The sequence below is a fragment of the Dipodomys spectabilis genome, unplaced genomic scaffold (assembly GCF_019054845.1).
Source record: "Dipodomys spectabilis isolate Male_0828 unplaced genomic scaffold, ASM1905484v1 ptg000136l, whole genome shotgun sequence".
NCBI lineage: Eukaryota > Metazoa > Chordata > Mammalia > Rodentia > Heteromyidae > Dipodomys > Dipodomys spectabilis.
In genome coordinates, this window is record NW_024870813.1 from 1,585,960 (window position 1) to 1,603,921 (window position 17,962).

The following is a 17,962-nucleotide window of genomic DNA, read 5'->3' on the forward strand; positions in this document are numbered from 1 at the left end:
ATCAGGCATAGTAGATGTTGCAGGAGGTGGTGAGGGCTGGGAGATAGACTCAGGCTGGGGAATGCAGTGTGTAGGGAGGTGAGCTGTGTGATCTTTGAGCACTTGCTGGGAAATCTGACCTCAAGCAAAGGGTTTGCTTTCATTTATGTAATTTGTACTATGCATATTTCATTGAAATAAAATGCACATAACATAAATGTACCATCTTAGCCATTTTAAGTGAACAATTTTGACATTCATCATTGAACTGACATTGCTGGGTGGTACAACCATACCCATTATCCATCTTCAGAACTTTCTCACCTGGCTACATTGAAACTCTCTACAACTAACAACTCCCTATTTCTCCTCCCTGTCCCTCAACAGTGCCCATTCTTTCTGTCTCTAGAAACTGACTATTCTAGGCACTTCATATGAGTGGCTTGTGTTTGAGATCTTATGACTGGCTTGTTTTACTCAGCATAATGTTCTCAAGAACCATTCCTATTGTGGCATGTGTGCAAATTTCCTTCTTTCCTAAGGCTAAAACAGCCTTGCATTATGTGTTTGCTTATCCATACATCTGTTTATGGAGACGTGGGCTGCTTCTGCCTTGTGGCTATTTTGGTACTATGATCGTGTGTGTATAAATAACCCTTCAAGTTCTAGCTCTCAGTTCTTTTGAGTACATACCCAGTGAGTGGTTGGGTAATATGGTAATTCTACTATTATTTTTTCCTTTGAGGGATTTCCTTACTCTATTTGTTAGTTTAAATCCTCCAATGAGGATAAATTAAATCAAGATATAAATATATTATGAATATCAGTGAATCGAACAAGTATATTATTCACTTAATCGTTTAATTTGATAGTAGCCATTGTAATGGGTGTGACATGGTGTTTCATTATAACATTGATTCCCATTTCCTTAATGCTTAGTGACGTTGAGCTATGTCTCTATTGTGGGTATATGTGTCTATAAGTTGGTGATGTCTGTATTCATTGTGCCTTGGCCATTTTTGGAAATTTGTTGGAGAAATGTCTATTCACATCCTTTGCCCATTAAATCTTTTTTTTGGGTTGTTATGGCATTGTAATGAATGATTTAAGCAGAACTGTCGTGTGTGTGTGTGTGTGTGTGTGTGTGTGTGTGTGTGTGCTGATACTGAGGCTTGAACTCAGGGCCGAGTGTTGTCTTTTAGTTTTTTTCACTCAAGGCTGGTGCTCTACCAGTTGAGAAACAGATTTACTTCTGATTTTTGCTAATTAATCTTGTGGATTCTCCTTCCCCAGGCTGGCTTTGAACCATGATCTTCAGATTTCAGTTTTCTGAGTAGCTAGGATACAGGTGTGAGCCACCAGTACCCAGATGATAATGGTCACAATCTGACCTATAGCTTGCAAACGTCTAAGCCTGGACATTTGACCATTGTCTGGATAAGAGGAGAGGAGGCTGGAACTGTGGGCCTTTCACAAAGGCCAAGGCCAACCAAGACCTCTTCCTGCTTTAGAATTTGAGTGGCCTAGAAAGAAGGTCTTGTCTCATCATCTTGATTACTGCAATATACAGAAATCTTGGCCTTTTGAGGTTATCGGGACAGTCTCCAAACAGATCTATGGAATTCCAGAGCCCCAGTCCATCCACGTGGTTCAAGTAGAGAATAATTAACAGCACAGGCTACCAGACACCTGATATCAGTGACACCGTGTTGGGATGTGTAATAGCAGAATCATCTTCTCCTGGGCCTCTGGCTAGCAGATGTTTCGAAGATGCAGGGCTGTGGAGCCACAATGCCAGGGCTTGGGTCTAATTCTGTCACTTACTAACTGGTCACTTACTAGTTGACCTTCTTGCATCCCAATTTCCTCCTTTGAAGTGGGAAATAGAATGTGTAATGATTTGAATGTGTTCCCCCAAAGCTCATGAATTGGAAATCCCAAAATGAGTATGTTAACAGCATTGGAAGACAGAGCCTATGGGAGATGACTAGAATTAGATGAGGTTTTGAGGATGGGGTCCCCCATGGCGGCATTCATGACTTTGTTAGAAGAGGAAAGGATCTAAGGCAGCGTGCTTGCTCTGTCTTGTTATGTTAGATGCAGCAAGAAGTCCTCACCAGTTGCCGAGAATGTATTGTAGTCTTGCTCTTGAAATTCTCAGCCTCCAGACCACGAGGTAAATAAACAGCTGCTGCTGCTGCTTGCTGCTGCCACCGCCTCCTCCTCCTCCTCCTCCTCCTCCTTCTCTTCCCCTTCCTCCTCCTCCTCCTCCTCCTTCTCCTCCTCTTCCTCCTCCTCCTCCTCCTTCTTCTTCACCTTGCCCTCTAGCTTATTCCCTACCCCCCACTCAAGGTTGGCACTGTACCTCTTGAACCACCCTTCCATTTCTGGCTTTTTGCTTGTTGATTGGAGATAGAAGCTGTTCACTATTCTGCCCAGGCTGGCTGTGAATCATTATCCTCAAACCTCAGTCTCCTGAGTAGCTAGGATTACAGGCATGAGCCACTGCCCTGGCTTAAACATTTATTCTTGGGACCTGAACTCAGAATTTTGGTCTGCTTTTGCTCATTGGCTAGCACTCTACTGACAGAACCATATCTCCAACCCCTAAACCTTTATTATTTACAAATTATCCAGTGTCAAGTATTTTGTAGTAAAAGAAAATGGACTGCTGGCTGCTGGTGGCTCATGCCTGTAATCCTAGCTACTTAGGAGGCTGAGATGAAGATCAAGGTTCAAAGCCAGCCTGGATAGGAAAGTCCATGAAATTCTTTTATTTTTATTTTTATTTATTTATTTGGGTCCGGTCGTGGGGCCTGAACTCTGGGCCTGGGTGCTGTCCTTCAGCTCTTCAGCTCAAGGCTAGCACTCTACCACTTGAGCCACAGTGCCACTTCTGGCTTTTTTTCTTTTTGCTTATGTGGTGCTGAGGAATCAAACCCAGGGCCTCAGGCATGCAAGGCAAGCGCTCTACCACTGAGCCACCTTCCCAGCCCAAGTCCATGAAATTCTTATCTCCAATAGACTACTCAGCAAAATCCAGAAGTGGTGCTGTGGCTCAAGTGGTAGAGTGCTAGCCCTGAGCACAGAGGCTCAGGAACAGAGCTCAGGCCTTGTGTTGAGTCCAGGGACAGGAAAAGAAAAAGAAAAGGAAAAGAAAATGGACAGAGTGCTTTTCTTATGATGTCTGAATGAGGACTATGTGAGATAATAATGTATTACGTACTTTTGCTATGATGATTTGCATTTACATAAAAATGCTGTGTTGTGGAAATCGTTGATAATTGGTGCTGTTACTTTCATCGAGACCAGACCATATAAGCCTTTCTATCCCTAGGATCGCGTTTCCCCAAATTAGCAGCAGGTGGCAGCATTGCACCATAGCTGCCACTGGGCAGCGCAGTTGTCTGGACCGCGACTGGGCTGTCGGCTCCTTCGCTGAGTTTTCCACCCAGTCCACTATAAAGAAGCCATTGCTGTAGCCGCAGCTCCCGTAAAGTGCTGTCTCTACCGGGCCAGATCCTTCTCCAGGCCTGGTGCTCTGTCTTTGAGTTGGGAGCCCACACGGTTGTGGTGGGAGGATGGATGCCCAAGGTCCCCCAAAGAGGCGTCAGCTGGGTTTGGGTGCACACTTGTTCGAAGCTGTGCAGAGCCTTTTCTTGTGCACTACCTTCCTCCTCCTGGCTTTCCCCTCCATCCTCCTTGTTTGAGCCCCGTTTGGGTATTTCAGAAACTGATAACCGCTAAGGTCTCTCACAGCCTGGCATCAGCACCCCGTAACCCTTTCAGTTAGCAAGGGCTTCAGGTGAGGGGCAGTAATTCCCATCCTGGGGTGCCCTCAGCTTCAAGGGGTCTGAACCTTGGCAGCCCTCCTGCACATTCCTGGAGGGTTTGACCACTAGTCAAGGAGGCCCTACTTCGCCCATCTGCCATGCACCTGCAGCTCCTACGTAAACAGCGTTGGCCATGCTCTGGTGAGTCATGTCTGTAATCCTAGCTACTCAGGAGGCTGAGATCTGAGGACTGTGGTTTGAAGCCAACCTGGGCAGAAACATCCATGAGACTCTAATATCTAGTTAATATCACACACACACACACACACACACACACACACACACACACACACAAGTAGAGCTGTGGCTCAAGTGGTAGAGTGCTAGCTTTGAGCAGAAAGAGCTCAGGGACAGAACCTAGGCCCCGACTTTAAGCCCCATAACTGAAAAAAACAAAACAAAACAACATGCTAGCCTTGAGCCCAAGGAGCTCAGTGACAGTGCCCAGGCACAGAGTTCAAGTTCACAACCGACCAAAAAAAAAAAAAAGGTGAAAACAAATTTCAATCAGCCATACTCTCTTCTGTTTCTCTGGCCAAATAGCTGAAAGAGCAGGAAGAAAAATGGCATAGGTCAATGGTGGTTGTTACTGTTTGGGGGAGATCACTTGAGATTTGAGGTTAGTTCTGAACACTTCACTGCACTGGCTGACCCACTGTAGGCTTAACTATCTGTGTGCGCTGCCATTGAGCTGCCATTGTTGACCATGGGAAGGTGGGCTCAGGCCTGGCCACATGTGGCTTCTCAAGATAATAAGACCGTGGCTGTCTTGGAGAAAAATCTCCTGATTGCATTCTGGGTAGGAAGAAGGGAGAAGGTGGGAGAGCAAAGGCTGTTTCCCCCCCATACTCTGATCTTTCATTGTTCAGGAGCAGGGCTTTGGCCCATGTCTCCTGAGTCTGGAGGGACCATAGGGCCACCATGGCTGAAGAATGTGGATGTGTTGTTATTGGTCATTGTAAGTCTCTTCACATTTTCTGAACTAAAGCAGATCCTGAAACAAACGTTTGTAATTAGAAAACAAAATATCTGTCTACTTACTTATTTTTGTGCCTGTATTGGGGTTTGAACTTAAGGTTTAGGTACTGATATTTCTTAGCTTTTTTTTAATTTTTATTTTTTTATTGTGAAAATACTGTACAGAGGGGTTACAATTACATGGGCAAGATAATGAGTACATTTCTTATCAAGCATTGTAGCCTCCTCCTTTGTTTCCCCTTCCCTTCCCATCCCTTCCCATCCTCCCCCTTCCCCTCCCACCCAATCCTCCCTGCTTACCTCCCCCCCCCAACCAAAGTTGTAAAGTTCATTTTTCGACATAACGACTTGTACATCTCATTGTTGCAATGGGTCCACCTGTATCCCTATTTAAACGATTTGTTTTTCCCCTTCCCCTCCACAAATTATACCGACATCAAATACAGTGAAAGCAGGGGTTATACTGTGAGGGAGGATTCTTAGCTTTTTTTTTTTTTTTTGCTTAAGATTGGTGTTCTGCCACTTGAACCCCAGCTCCACTTACAGGGTTTTGGTGGTTAATTGGAGATCAGAGTCTAGAAGATTTTCCTAATCAGGCTGCCTTCAAACCATGATCCTCAGATCTTAGCCTCCTAGGAGTACAGATGTGAGCCACTGGCACCCAACCTGTTTTCTAGATAAGTGTCTGGGGAAGCTGGGACTATGACCAGTATGTTAACAGTGAGTCCAGTCCTCTGCCATACTCCTGGTCCATCTGAAGGAACCCTGAACAGCCTTTGCACCTAGCTCAGTTTCTGAAGCTTCCTGGGGGGTGCGGGGGTGGGGGGGAAGTTGTTGGGGGGAGGAAAGACTTCACCTTTTCAGGTTTATGAGGTGCTAAATGCACCCAGATAGAGAAAAATCAATCCCAATTTCATTTCATTGCTGATAATAGAAGAGGTTTAGAGGCCACCCTCCCCACCCCCCCTCAGCTCCTGGAAATAGTCAGAGCCTTGAGGGGCTGCTTGTAGCCAGTCAGGTCTTAGTGAGGATGATACGTGGGGTAAGTCTGGATTCCAGGCCCGGGTGGGTGCAGGTGCTCTGGGGGACTTGTGTCTTGTCTCTGAAGGGCAGGTGGGTTGCTGACACAGTGGGGGTGAGGAGGCCATGGTGGATGCTTATTTAGCTATATACGGGGTCTGCACTGTAACTTCTCCTAGCCTGTTGTCCAGGCTCCAACCTGCAGTTTCATCACAGCCAAAGGATAGGCAAGGCTGGTGGGCCCCATGACCCATGCCCCCATCTACCGTGTATGGACAACTGCAGCTCTTCCCTGAGGAGAGCAGAAGACATAGAAGGAGTAGAGAGCATCCTGTGAAGAGTCAGACAGTCTCCCATGAGCTCCCTGGGGACCAAGGGGATAAAGGTCTGTCACTCATTTTGGGACTTTGTAAATCAGTGGCCATCCTTCTTCCCCAGGATGCCCACTGAGGACATCATGATAAATCTGTTCCTGGCTGCCATGTGGCCACCAAGATTTCCCTTGGCCTATAGAGATGCACCTGAGAAGGGCTGCGTCCGGTCTCAGCATTACTGGACTCGCCAATACTGTCTGGAAACACCCACTTTGGCCCCTCTGCCAGCTCTTGCTTCCCACACCACTGCCCCACCCTCTGCCTTCTTTTCCTGCTTTTTCATCCACTCCTTTTCTCCTTGTGGTTCTCTTTGCCTAGAAGGCACAGCTCCATCCTGAACTCGGTTTGGGGACCAGCTGCAATATATGAATAAGCTTGGGTCAGTGGCCTCAGCTGTGTGTTGTGGGTGGGTGGAGTCATGCTAATAAGGGGGTGGGGCCTGCATCTGACTTAGGGCCCAGACAGACAGGCCAGGCTTCATTCTCTGCCAGTCACCTGAGTGTAGGGAGATCCTCAAAGAAGGGCAAAAATTGCAGGGCCCATGGGTGGGCTTTGTGTGGGAGACCCAGCAAGCAACCAGGAGGGGACCAGAGGAACATTTGGGCTCTGGGAGAGCCTCAGGGGCTGCGGTTTCAAAGGTTTGAATAGCAGCAGCAGTTTCCTTCCTTCTAGCATTTAGGATTCATGGTAGCCTTGCTTACTGCTGGCAGTGGAAATGGATATTTCCCCCTTGTCTCTGTGGGAAGAGCCTTCTAGATCCAGGCTCCTGGATTGGAAAACCTCGGCTTTGGGAGGTTGCCTCTGGAGGCCTGGGGCTGAGAGGACAGCTTGTGAGGGTCCTTGGGAATGGCCTGTGAGGGTCCTTGGAACTGGAGCTTCCTTTTCATGGTGACATGTTTGTACAAGAGGCCCGTAGGGAACAGATGGACCTTGCTGGGGCCCAAAGGACCCAGGGGATCCCAGGATATCTTCCTGAGAGCCCCAGATAGAGCTTGAGCTGCCGGGTATCCCTACTGCTCGCCCTGCCTGGAGTTCCTCGTCCAAATACTAGGTATTTATGATTATAAATTATTGTTGGGAAGAAGCAGTTTTTCCCAAAGATTGCTTTTTGGACTGTTTGGTTCTAAGCAGACTTAACACCCCTCCCTGTGCCCCAAGTTCCTGACTCTTTAGGAATAAAGTGGGAGGGGGGGGCATATCTAAGAACACCGGGAATGCCAAGCACTTCTTTCTCATTGGTTCATGCAGTGTGACTTTAAAGAGACAGCTCGGCTGTCAGCCTGGGACCCTGCCCTGTTGGGTGCCTGTTGGGTGTGGGCGTGGCCAGGGGTGGGGCCACCCCCTCCCACAAGCTGGCACAGGAAAGCCACCTCAGGCTTTCTCTCCCTCCACCCACATCCCCACCCTCTGCAAAACCTAGGGCTAATTCAATCAAAACCTCAAATCCCAGAAGGAGCAAAGTGAAAAAAAAAATTGTCAGCTTGGGAAATTTACAAGTTAAAAAAACCCACGAGGACTACCAAGAGTGAAAATGAACTTAAAAAAACTACAGTAATATAAAAACAGATCAAATAAATACAAGGCAGTCACACAGTAAAGAGAGATGAGAGGGTGGCAAGAGGGATGAAGGAGGCTGGGCAATTAACAGCCAGCAGATGAGCAAAGGTAGCTATGGAGGGAAGTAGTGGAGGAAGTAAGTAATAAACACGCATGTTTACACATGCGTGTAAAAAAGAAGGGAAAACTGGATAGGTTAAAGGTGGTTTTGGCACCTAAGAAATCCTCACAAAGAGATTCCTCACAAGTTTGCTTCTTTTTACAGAATATTCTGGAACATCTACTCTACTCCCCCCAATACCTTACAAAGTTTTCTCAGCTAAAATCCCCCCCTCCCCGTCAATCCTGGGGCTTGAACTCAGGGCCTTGGTGCTGTCCCTGAGCTTTTTACATTCATAGCTAGTGCTCCATTACTTGGGCCATGGATCCACTGCTGGCTTTTGGGTGGTTAATTGGAGAAAAAGACTCTCGGGGACTTTTTCTGCCTTGGCTGGCTTCAAATCTCAGCCTCCTGAGTAGCTAGGATTGCAGGTGTGGGCCACTGGCACCCTGCAGCAACCTGTCTGTCTGCTTCACCATTTCAACACCAGCACCTGGTGAGGGTTGCTCCTTTCTTCAGCTGTGTGAGCAACATGCAAATCCCATCTCCTAGGGAAGATGGAAGGGGCTGAGCACAGGGCCTGCATGTTTAAGTGTTGAATAAATGTAGTTAGAAGTGGCCTCACAGAAGAGTGTTTTAGAAAGAGCTATCATCCACACTGGCTGGATTCTGAACAAAAGAGGATTGTTTGACTTAGTTTTTGCTTCTGTGAATACACTTTTGTGTAGACAGTTGTAAACCCAAAGAACTCAATTCCAGTTCTACCAGCAACTCACTTGATGTGACTTGGGTGGAATACTGGGTAAAATCCTGACTTTTCCTGAGCCTTGGTCTTTTCCCCTGTGAACTGGGTACACACCATGGACCGCCAAGGCTGCCTGGTTATTGCAAGGGTGAACTTACTCATCGAGCAGATTTGAACTTTTTGGGGGGCTGGTTTTGGGGAGGGAGTTTTTGCAGACCTAGAGACGATCAGGGATTAAGGGGGGCTGAGTGGATCAGGAGCAATAAATAATCAAGGGATTTCAAGGGATTGATGAACGGGCTCCACTAATAGCGCTGAAAGTAATCCCATGCTTGAGTGAAGAGGCTCAAGACTGTCCTGTTTGGGAATGGGTCTGCTTTGGTTCCCAGTGGCCTTTGGGCCTCCTCTTTGGCTGTAGGAGAAACATAAGTCACACAGTGCCCCTAGTGCCAGGCAGAGGCTGCCCAGGGCAATCGTAGAAAAGCACTTAGCTGGGTGGAGTCTAAAAATGAGCACCATTGGCTCTGTATGTGGGGATGGGGGACCCCTGGAGTTGGAGGAGAAGGGTTACCCAGGATCAGAGGCCAGTTGCTTCAGGTCAACAGCTCCCGGGGGCTCCCCCTCAGTTGGGACCTGTAGGTCCCATATTACAGTGACCTCACCCAGACTAGAATTCAGTAGACATCTCCCATAAGTTGTATGCATTGCCCGCTTTACTATTTAATGGAGTCTTGATCAATGCATTCTCTGCCTTAGGTAGAACGGTTAGTTAGTTGGAGATAAGAGTCTCATGGACTCTTCTGCTCTGAATCATGATCCTCAGCTTTCAGCTTCCTGAGTAGCTAGGATGCCAGCCACCCCGGGCTCAAAGCCAGATTTCTTAAAGCTTGTACTGTGTGTGGGCTTACGCCTGCCCGGTCTCGAGGGACGAGGATGCGATTCCTCTCTTGGTGCCCACTGACTGCCTCATCCTGGAAATCACTCTGCCGGCCCATGGGTTCCATACTTCTGCAGCCCATTTTCTCCTCGCCTACAGCTCTCTGCGGGCTCCCCAAACTTTCCAAAGTAAAAATTGCCAGTGACTACTCCCCGGCTGGGCTGGCAGCTGAAAACACGCAGGCACCCCCCACAATTCCTTCTTTTCCTGCCTTGGCTCATTCATCAGGGCCCAAAGCCTGCAAGGCTCTCCTCCTCCTCCTCCTCCTCCCTTAGTAACCACTCCGCATTTGGAAGTGTCACCTCCTCCGGGAAGCCATCCCTGGCTCTTCTTTCCAGGTTGGATCAGGACCCACAGCTCATTCACAGCCCTCCCCCTACCCCACCCTCCCCCCATCATTTTATGACCTATTTGGGTGTCTGCCTCTTCCCGTGATGATGCCGAGAGTTTAAGGGCAGCCTCGCACACCGGGGCACCGCCGGTCACACCCACCCCGCTCCGGGTTCTGCCAGGCGCATTCAGACCCAGCTTCCGCGGAATCCAGGTCCTGGGAAGAGTGGGGGGCGGGGGTTCAACGAGTCTCCCCGAAATCTTGGGCGAGTGTCACCTAGAGTCCGGTCCAAGTAGGACCTGGGGCGGAGGCCATGCCCCGGGGCTGGCTTTGCCTCCCAGTTTCCACCCCGAGGCCGCGGCCAGCCGGGGAGCCGCGTCCGTGCTGCGGGGAGCGGCTGGAAAGCGCCGCGCAGGGTCGGCGTCTGGACCGCCGGCCGCTTGGAAGGCTCCTCACGTCCAGGAGCCGCGGTCACGGCTGCGCCGGTTTCCGGCCATGAATTGGGCTTCAGAGTCCGAGCCTCCGGCTCAGCTCCGGGCGGTGCGCGCCGCCCGGGGGCGGGGGATGGGCGCCCGCCCGCTCCGCGCGGCCTGCGGGGGTTCGAGCCCGGCGTCCGCTCCTTAGCTCCGCGACCCCCGCCCCTCGCCCCTCCGTCTCTCTCCGGGCTATGCGGGTCCGGGGGGGGGCGGGGGTCCGGAGTGGTCCGTTCCAGCCGGGGCACGGCTCGAGGGGCTCGGCGACCGAGGTCAGCCATCGCGCGAGGGCGCCCCGCGGCCCCCCGAGGGCAGTCGGCGTGGCCGCACCGCCTTTTCGTTCTCCCGCCCGGGGCGAACCGAGGAAGGCCCGGCCCGCACCTCCGCATCGGTGCGCCCCGCAGCCCGGGAGGGTCTCCGCCGCCGGGCCGGCCTCCGAGCGCCCCCCGGGCCGGGAGCGCGGAGCACCCGGCGCCCCCTCCGAGTCGCGAGCGGGGCGAGCGGCGCGCGGCGAGGCTGAGGCTCCGCAGTCACGTGGTCGGGAGGAGGGCGGAGGGGAGGGAGGCGGGCGGGAGGGGAGGGGGAGCGGCGAGGGGGAGGGGGAGGGGAGGGGGCGTCCTCCGCAGTTCGCTCCTCGCCGGGGCTCAGACGCACAGCCAGCCCGGAGCCGCCGCGCCGGCCCGGCCGCCGCCGCCGCCGCCGCCCCACCGCCCCCAGAGCCGCGGGCAGCGCCGCCGCCGCCGCCGCCGCGGGCCGCCCCCGCCGCGCCGGCCTGGACCCGGGCTGCCGGCGCCGCCGCAACCGCCACCGGAGCCGGCGCGGGAGCCCATCGCCCGGAGCAGGGCTGGGCTGGGCTGGGGCGGGCACCGGGCGCAGGGGCGGGCGCGCGGGGGGCGGGGGGAAGACGCACGGGCGGGCTCGGCTCTCCCGGGGAGCGGCCCCGGGACTGCACCGGGACCGGCGCCTCCCCGCTCCGCGCTGCCCCTCGGCCTCGCCCCGGGCCCGGGCGGATGAGCCGTGCGCCCGGGGGACATGGAAGCGCTGACGCTGTGGCTTCTCCCTTGGATATGCCAGTGCGTTACGGTGCGGGCCGACTCCATCATCCACATCGGTGAGCTCGGGGTGGGTGGGGGGGTGGCCGGGCCCTGGCTGGGCAGCGGGGCGGGGGGCGGGAGAGGGGTGCCCGGCGTCCAAACTTGGCGGTTCTCTGGCTGCGGGGCTCGGCAGGCGGTGTTCTCCCGGAGGGCCTCGCCGCGCCGCCCCGCGGAGGAGCCGTGCACGGGGCTGCCCCGCGCTCCCGGTGGGGGGGAGGACCCTCGCCGCTTCCCGGGGCTCGGGGCTCCGTGCGGGGCCCCGCGGCCTCTGCCCGCACTTAGGGCCTTCGGTTGCGGGCAACGCGGGGATGGCCGCGTGTCCCCGGCGGGCCGTCGGCGGGCTGGGCCCTTGGGCGCAGCTTGGAGCAGCGGGGGGGTTTTAAGGAGCCCGCAGGACCGGGAGGGGAGGGGAGGGGGCTCCCCAAGTTGTCAGGGCAAGATCAAAGAGGCCGGCGGGGAACCGAGTGTGAGTGTGGAATGGGTGTTGTCAGCGTGTCACTGTGTGTGCACCTGGCACGGTTGTCGGAGTCACTGCGAGAGGGCGTTGGGGTGTGTGGGCCATCGGAGCTGTCAGCCTGTTAGAGTGGACACAGTGCCTGCCTGTTTCCCGTGTGTGTGTGTGTGTGTGTGTGTGGTGTGGTTGTGGCGCCTGCAGCCCCCATTCTGGACAGTCTCAGAGTTTCTCCTGGTCTGAGTCTCGGGGGGCAGCGTACCGATCTGGCCGGTGGGGATGGAGGGACCGAGTGTGGGTTGCGGGCTGGAGAGCGGCTGAGCGGGAAGACTGGAGGAAGGGGCACGCTGGTGGCGGTGGGCCGGAGTTGGGAGCTGCCCGGTTGGGATTCCGGCAAGTTGGGCCAGGTGGAGGGGCTGACCGCGGTCGCTTTGGGGGAGCCCTCTCCGCAGTCGCCTTTCCGGAAGTTGGGGAAGACCAGCGTGCCCAGAGAAACTGGGGGTTGGGAGGTGTGGGGAGACAGGCAGGGATGAGAGCTGCACACCCCCCACCCCCCGCCCCGTAGGGCGCAGGGCCAAATGTGCTGCTTCCCGCCCCAGAGCGGGCACGGGTCTCACTCGGTCAGCATTGCGGCTCAGGGTGTAATGAGGATCGGAGGATCTGGGGCCCTCCCGCTCCTAACCAGCTCTCAGCGTCGGGCGAAGGGAGGCATCACCAAGCCAAGCCCTAGGACCCTGGCGACCCTGCTGGGCTCAGGGTGGTGGAGTGAGGACTCCGAAGCTATCTAGGCTGCCTTCAGGGGACCGATCTGGGTACTAGCGCAGGGTGCTACGCGCGAAGCCAAGCTCCAGTCCGAGGGCACTCTGGAGGAGCTGTCCGCGCTTCTAGAAGCCCCCTTCAAAGCAGCTCCTTCCGGGACTCTGGGACCAGCGTTCAGAAGGCAGAGGGCTCCAGGAGAGCCCTCCACCCTCGACGTACACACAGGAAGAGCATAGGGATGGATCCGCGAGGGAAGGGGAGTGGGAAACACGGGCCCCGGGTGCCAGGCCGAGCAGCTTCACGGACATTGAGGCTGCCAGCCCGGCCATCCAGTGCCCTATGCCTAAAGAAGTTCCTCCCAGTATGGACAGGGAGGCCAGCTGTGGACCTGCCTTCACCCAGCTTCACTTAGCAGGGGACATGACAGGCAGAAAGGAATAATCACTCTATTTTTGGGGGGGGGGTGAGGGGGAATTGGGACAAGGGGACACTGCCCTCGCAGAGAACTTTCTGGTTCCTGGGGCAGGAACCATGGTCAGGAGCATTTGGGTGTTGAGTGAGGCCACCCTAGCGTGTCTCCATCCACTGTAGCGGGCATGGCTGGGACCGGTGCTGTTTTGGTTGTGAGAAAGCGTGTGGCCTGGCGGTAGAGTAGGCATGTCAACTGTGTGCACGTGTGTTAGGGGGCGGGGAGGGGAACGGATCTTGTTGAAGTTACCTTAGGTGAGTCTTCAGCTACCCCGTCAAAATGGAATCCTAGCCCAACCTCACACCACTTGGTCTCCAATGGTCCCACCAGTGCCCTGACCCAAGGGCCAAGACAAGATGGAGAAGGTTCTTCTTCAGGCCTGGTCTTGACTCCTTCTCTCTTCCAGGTGCCATCTTCGAGGAGAACGCCGCCAAGGACGACAGGGTGTTCCAGCTCGCGGTATCGGACCTGAGCCTCAACGATGATATCCTGCAGAGCGAGAAGATCACCTATTCCATCAAGGTCATCGAGGCCAACAACCCGTTCCAGGCGGTGCAGGAAGGTGAGTGGCCGCGGTGCCCCTCGCTTGCCAGGCCACGGACCGTGAGGCGACGCAGCCTCAGGGACCGTCAGGGTCGAATGAGGGACTCGGTTGTGCAAGACACCCCTCTCGTCTCGGTGGTGTGTCCTGTGGGATGGGGAGTGAGAAGCCGAGAAGCCGGTGCATGCCGCTAGCTGCGCCCCTGCCGGGGCAGTGCGCGCTTTCCCCCTGGCACCGTGCGTGCGTGTGTGCGCCCGGCGCGGGTCGCGCAGGCGTGTGGCGCTCGGCTGTCTTTGTTTCTCGCGTGTTTGTGGGTGGGCGTGTTTGAGTGCCAGGTACCTGGGTCGCGGACACTTTCTCCGATCTCAGCGCACCGGAGTCTTTCCCGGTGCTCAGTGCTGGCAGTGCCCAGAGCCCAGAGCCCCTGCTCCGCGCTGTTTCTCCCCTCCCGGTACCTCACTGCCGCCTCTTCGTTTCTCGCTGCTTCGCCTCCCGGTGTGGAGCAACGGGTTTCTTGGTGGCGGACCGCGAGGGCCGGAGGTGGGCGCTGTTTGCCCAGAAAAAGAGCAGAGCTGGGCCAGGTTGGGCTGCTGGGGAAATACTAGGCGTTTCTGGGCTGCCAGCATTTGCAGCTGCTGCCTGCGGTTGGCTCCCAGGCAACAAGTGTGCCTTGGGGGTGCACTTTCTCTCCTCCCTTATCCCTTTCCCTCCCTTCTCTTCTCCCCAGACTCTGCCCTTTTACTAGTCAAGACCTAAGGCTTCTCCCGATCCTGACTCCTTGCCTGGCCTTGGACCCTTTCCTTCCCCTTTGTCTAGTTCCCCACAACAACGGGAGTGCAGTGCCCAGTGCTGCTGGCCCTGAACACAAGGATTCCTTGCAAGAGGAGCTACCCCAGGTGGGGTAGGGAATCCCCTTCTGGTGTTATATATTGATGTCAGTCTCTGGGTTCCTGCAAGGATAGGGAGACCCAGTGATGGAGGTGGTCCATCCGGTCAGAGCTGGTTAAGAGGCAGTCTTTACATGGGAGGGGGGCTCTTAGAGAATCTACTGTTCTTGGGTACAGCAAAGGAGGGAGAGGTTCCAGGTACTGGGGAAGAGGCTGCCTAGTTCCAAAGCCTGAGGTCCAGTATATTTTGAGGTGCTTGCACAAATCTGAATTCCGAGTGTTGTCTGGGGGAGGTGGGGAGTGGAGCAAAGCTCCTGTGGTCCATAATAAGTGATATTTCCAGCTGTGCCAGGTGTTTACTGCCTAATGTGTATTTATGCAAGGAACAGGAAGAGGAGCTCCTCATTGGTGTGTAGTTAGGTCTACCAGCAGTCCCTGTGTCCACCCGTCCCTCTATCTCTGGAGTCATTGTCAGGTGTTTTTATCTCAACCCCTTGGAGGGCTCAGACTGGGTGGGGGTCTCTACCAGGTGGGAATAGCTCTGTTGCTATTGCCTGCTTCCGTTGACTCTCCTCTCAGTGCTCAGTATCCATGCTCATTCATTTTGCCCTGGAATGAAGCCCATTGCTAGCCATCACCCATTCCCTCGGGGCTGAAGGTGATCTCCCATGGGGGTTACCACCCCAGGCAGGCCCTCTGCAGAACTTGTCTTGTAGCTTCAGTTGAGTTTGCTGTTTGGGAGTGAAAAAAAAAAATCCTAGTGCTGTAAACGTGCTTATTGTTTTTGTCTTCTTTTCCAAGAGAAATCCTAAATCTGGATTTCAGTGTTTAGCTGTTGTCAGTTACTGAAACAACTGAAATAACACTTTAAGAAAAAAACCAAAACAACATAGCTACGGGCTATTCAACCTTCAAGCCCCAAGTGCAGTTTTGACCTGGTAATAAAGGTTCCAGCCAGGACCTTTTCTGGTTGAGATCTTACTTTTTTGGGCCCCAGTTTCTGTAGAAATAACTGGAAACACCGAAGTCTCCAAGGATGGCAGGTTGGCACAGTCTCAGGAGGGTGGGGAAAGAGTGATTGATGCACATCTGGGATGAGGGAGTGAAGGCTGGCGGTGTGTAGGTAGAGGGCCATTGGCCAGGTGCCTGCTGCCTAGATGATATATGCTGGTTCAACTCACCTTGTGAGTTGAACAGGAAGAAATCCATTTGTGACTTTTATAGCCCCTGGATGCCGATACATGATATGAGGAGCCAGACCTCAGAGGGCCTCAGAGAAGAGCAGAACAAAGCTCACAGCCTCCTTTCTCTTTGCCTGCATTTTGGTGAGCAAGTGGTCAGCTCACTGCTCTATGGGGTATTTATCCATCCTGGGGCTTTAGTCTAGCTTGGTGACGACTTACCTATTTCTCCTGGGCCTGGGTGATCATTGAAGAGGACATGGGCCCTGTTTGGGGCCAGGATGGAGAGCAGAGACACGCTAGAGCTCAGTCTCTGTCATAGATAGGGCAAGTCCCCTGTGACTTCCCAGGCCCTGGGGTTGGAGTTCACACCCTGCTGGGGTGTGAACTGGATTTGAGATGGTCTGCCTGGGGAAGTTTTGCTTCTGTTTCCAGATCTGTTAAAAGGGAGTAATTGAAGTAGCTGCCTCCTGGGATTATTGGGCAGACTAAATGAGAAGAGACATGTATAAATTGTCTGCATAGGGCCTGTGGTAGGTGTTCAGTAAACACAAAGTCCCTCCCCCCTCCCTGACCCAGTGGAGACTCCTCCATTTCTGCTTCTCTCAAGGCTGTTGATATTTGCAACTCTATCGTTTCTTAAGCTGGCAAATTCCTTGAGCAAGGACCCTAACTGACCTTTCCATTTTTAGCTTTTACTTTTTTCCCCCAATTATAAGAGAAATGCATTGCTACAATGAGTTGCTTTAAAAATGTAAAAATAAAAAAAGAGGCCAATGCACACCCATTATATAAAACATGGAAGGTGCAAGAAAGTGACTAGAAACAGAACAAAACTGTCCTAAATTCCACCACCATGGATGTTTCCTTCTAGTCTTGTGTGTGTGTGTGTGTGTGTGTGTGTGTGTGTATCCTGAGGCTTGAACTCAGGGCCTAGGTGCTGTCCTTGAGTTTTTTTTTTTTTTGTTGTTGTTCAAGGCTAGAGTCTACCACTTGAGCCACAGCTCTACTTCTGGCTTTTGGTCATTCATTGGAGATAAGAGTCTCATGGACTTTTCTTCCCTGAGCTGGCTTCAATCCTCAGATCTTAGCTTCCTGGGTAGCTAGGGTTATAGGGGTGAGCTACCAGCACCCATCTCCTTTGAGTCTTTTTTTTCCTGCATTGCACTTTATGAAGGTTAAGGCTCCATTCTGCCTATTTCCATATCCTGCCTTTTCATTTACTGTATCAGCTTCTGTTAAAACCACTGTGAACCATTTGTAAACATTACTTCTAGTGGCTGCATTTATTTTCCAATGTGCAAAAAGAAAAAAAGGTAAGAAATGGAATCATGTGTACTGAGATATGCAGAATTAAGTATGTCTGAAGAAAACAAGAAATGCAGTTTTGATGTGTTAAGCTTTATACCTATAATTTTCCCAAGCTAGCTCCATACAGGCCTTTTGCAGTTATTACCTTTTAGGAAAGGATAGTTGATCAGTTTCTGTACAAGAATAGATCACATTTACCAAAACATGTTCTTTATGAGGGGCTGAAAAATTGAGAAATAATAACACAGGACATTTAAAACTCTTAAATCTTGTGCCTTCAATGGAGCCGGTGAATTCTGTTTTAACAATCAGTATGAATTTTTTCTCCTGGATATAAGAAGAGATACTGATTTGTTAAATAAAAAAATCATATTGTTTGAAAGTACCCGCTCAAGTGGAAGATTATATAAATGCATAAAAGAACTGGCTGAGCCTGATTCTCCTCTCTTTAGAATTATATTTTACTGTGAGTAAAACATGTGTTATTGGAAATGCTGTAAGTTTACCTGTCATGTTGTGGAAGGGTGGCAATTTAAGGAAGAGGTAGGGAAAAGGAACGTATTGGGAGGCAATGCTTCTTAAGTGTTTTAAGAAGCCCTGGGTGTGGCTCAGTGGTAGATTGCTTGTCTATTATGCATGAGGCCAGGTTCCATCCCCAGTAACATTAAAAAAAAAAAAGAAAAGGAGGTAAAGATTACCTAAATCTAGCTTCTTGTTTACAGAGTGAAATGACAGAGGTAAAAAGCAAAGCTGAACCACAGCAAGCTTGACAGCCATTTCTAAAGTTCTCAGTCAGTTTCTATTGGTTGTCTCTTAGGTCCCTCCCACCATCCTGCTAGTGTGGAGGGCTTGCTGGAGGCTCTTCTTCCCAGACTTCTGCTGTCTTCTACATTCACTCAGTTTTTGGTCCATTAAAGTCAAACCCTTGCAGTCCTGCTGGCC

At 52.5% G+C, this 17,962-nt stretch overlaps 1 protein-coding gene across 1 annotated transcript in view; it reads left to right on the plus strand.

Moving 5' to 3' along the window:
- Nucleotides 1-11,239: 11,239 nt before the first annotated feature.
- Grid1 (glutamate ionotropic receptor delta type subunit 1) overlaps nt 11,240-17,962 on the plus strand; it is a 751,350-nt gene continuing 744,627 nt past the window's right edge. Inside the window, exons 1-2 of the mRNA XM_042690370.1 lie at nt 11,240-11,438; nt 13,507-13,662. Coding sequence (XP_042546304.1) covers nt 11,360-11,438; nt 13,507-13,662 — 235 coding nt within the window. The 5' untranslated portion in view covers nt 11,240-11,359. The remainder of the gene's footprint in view (nt 11,439-13,506; nt 13,663-17,962) is intronic.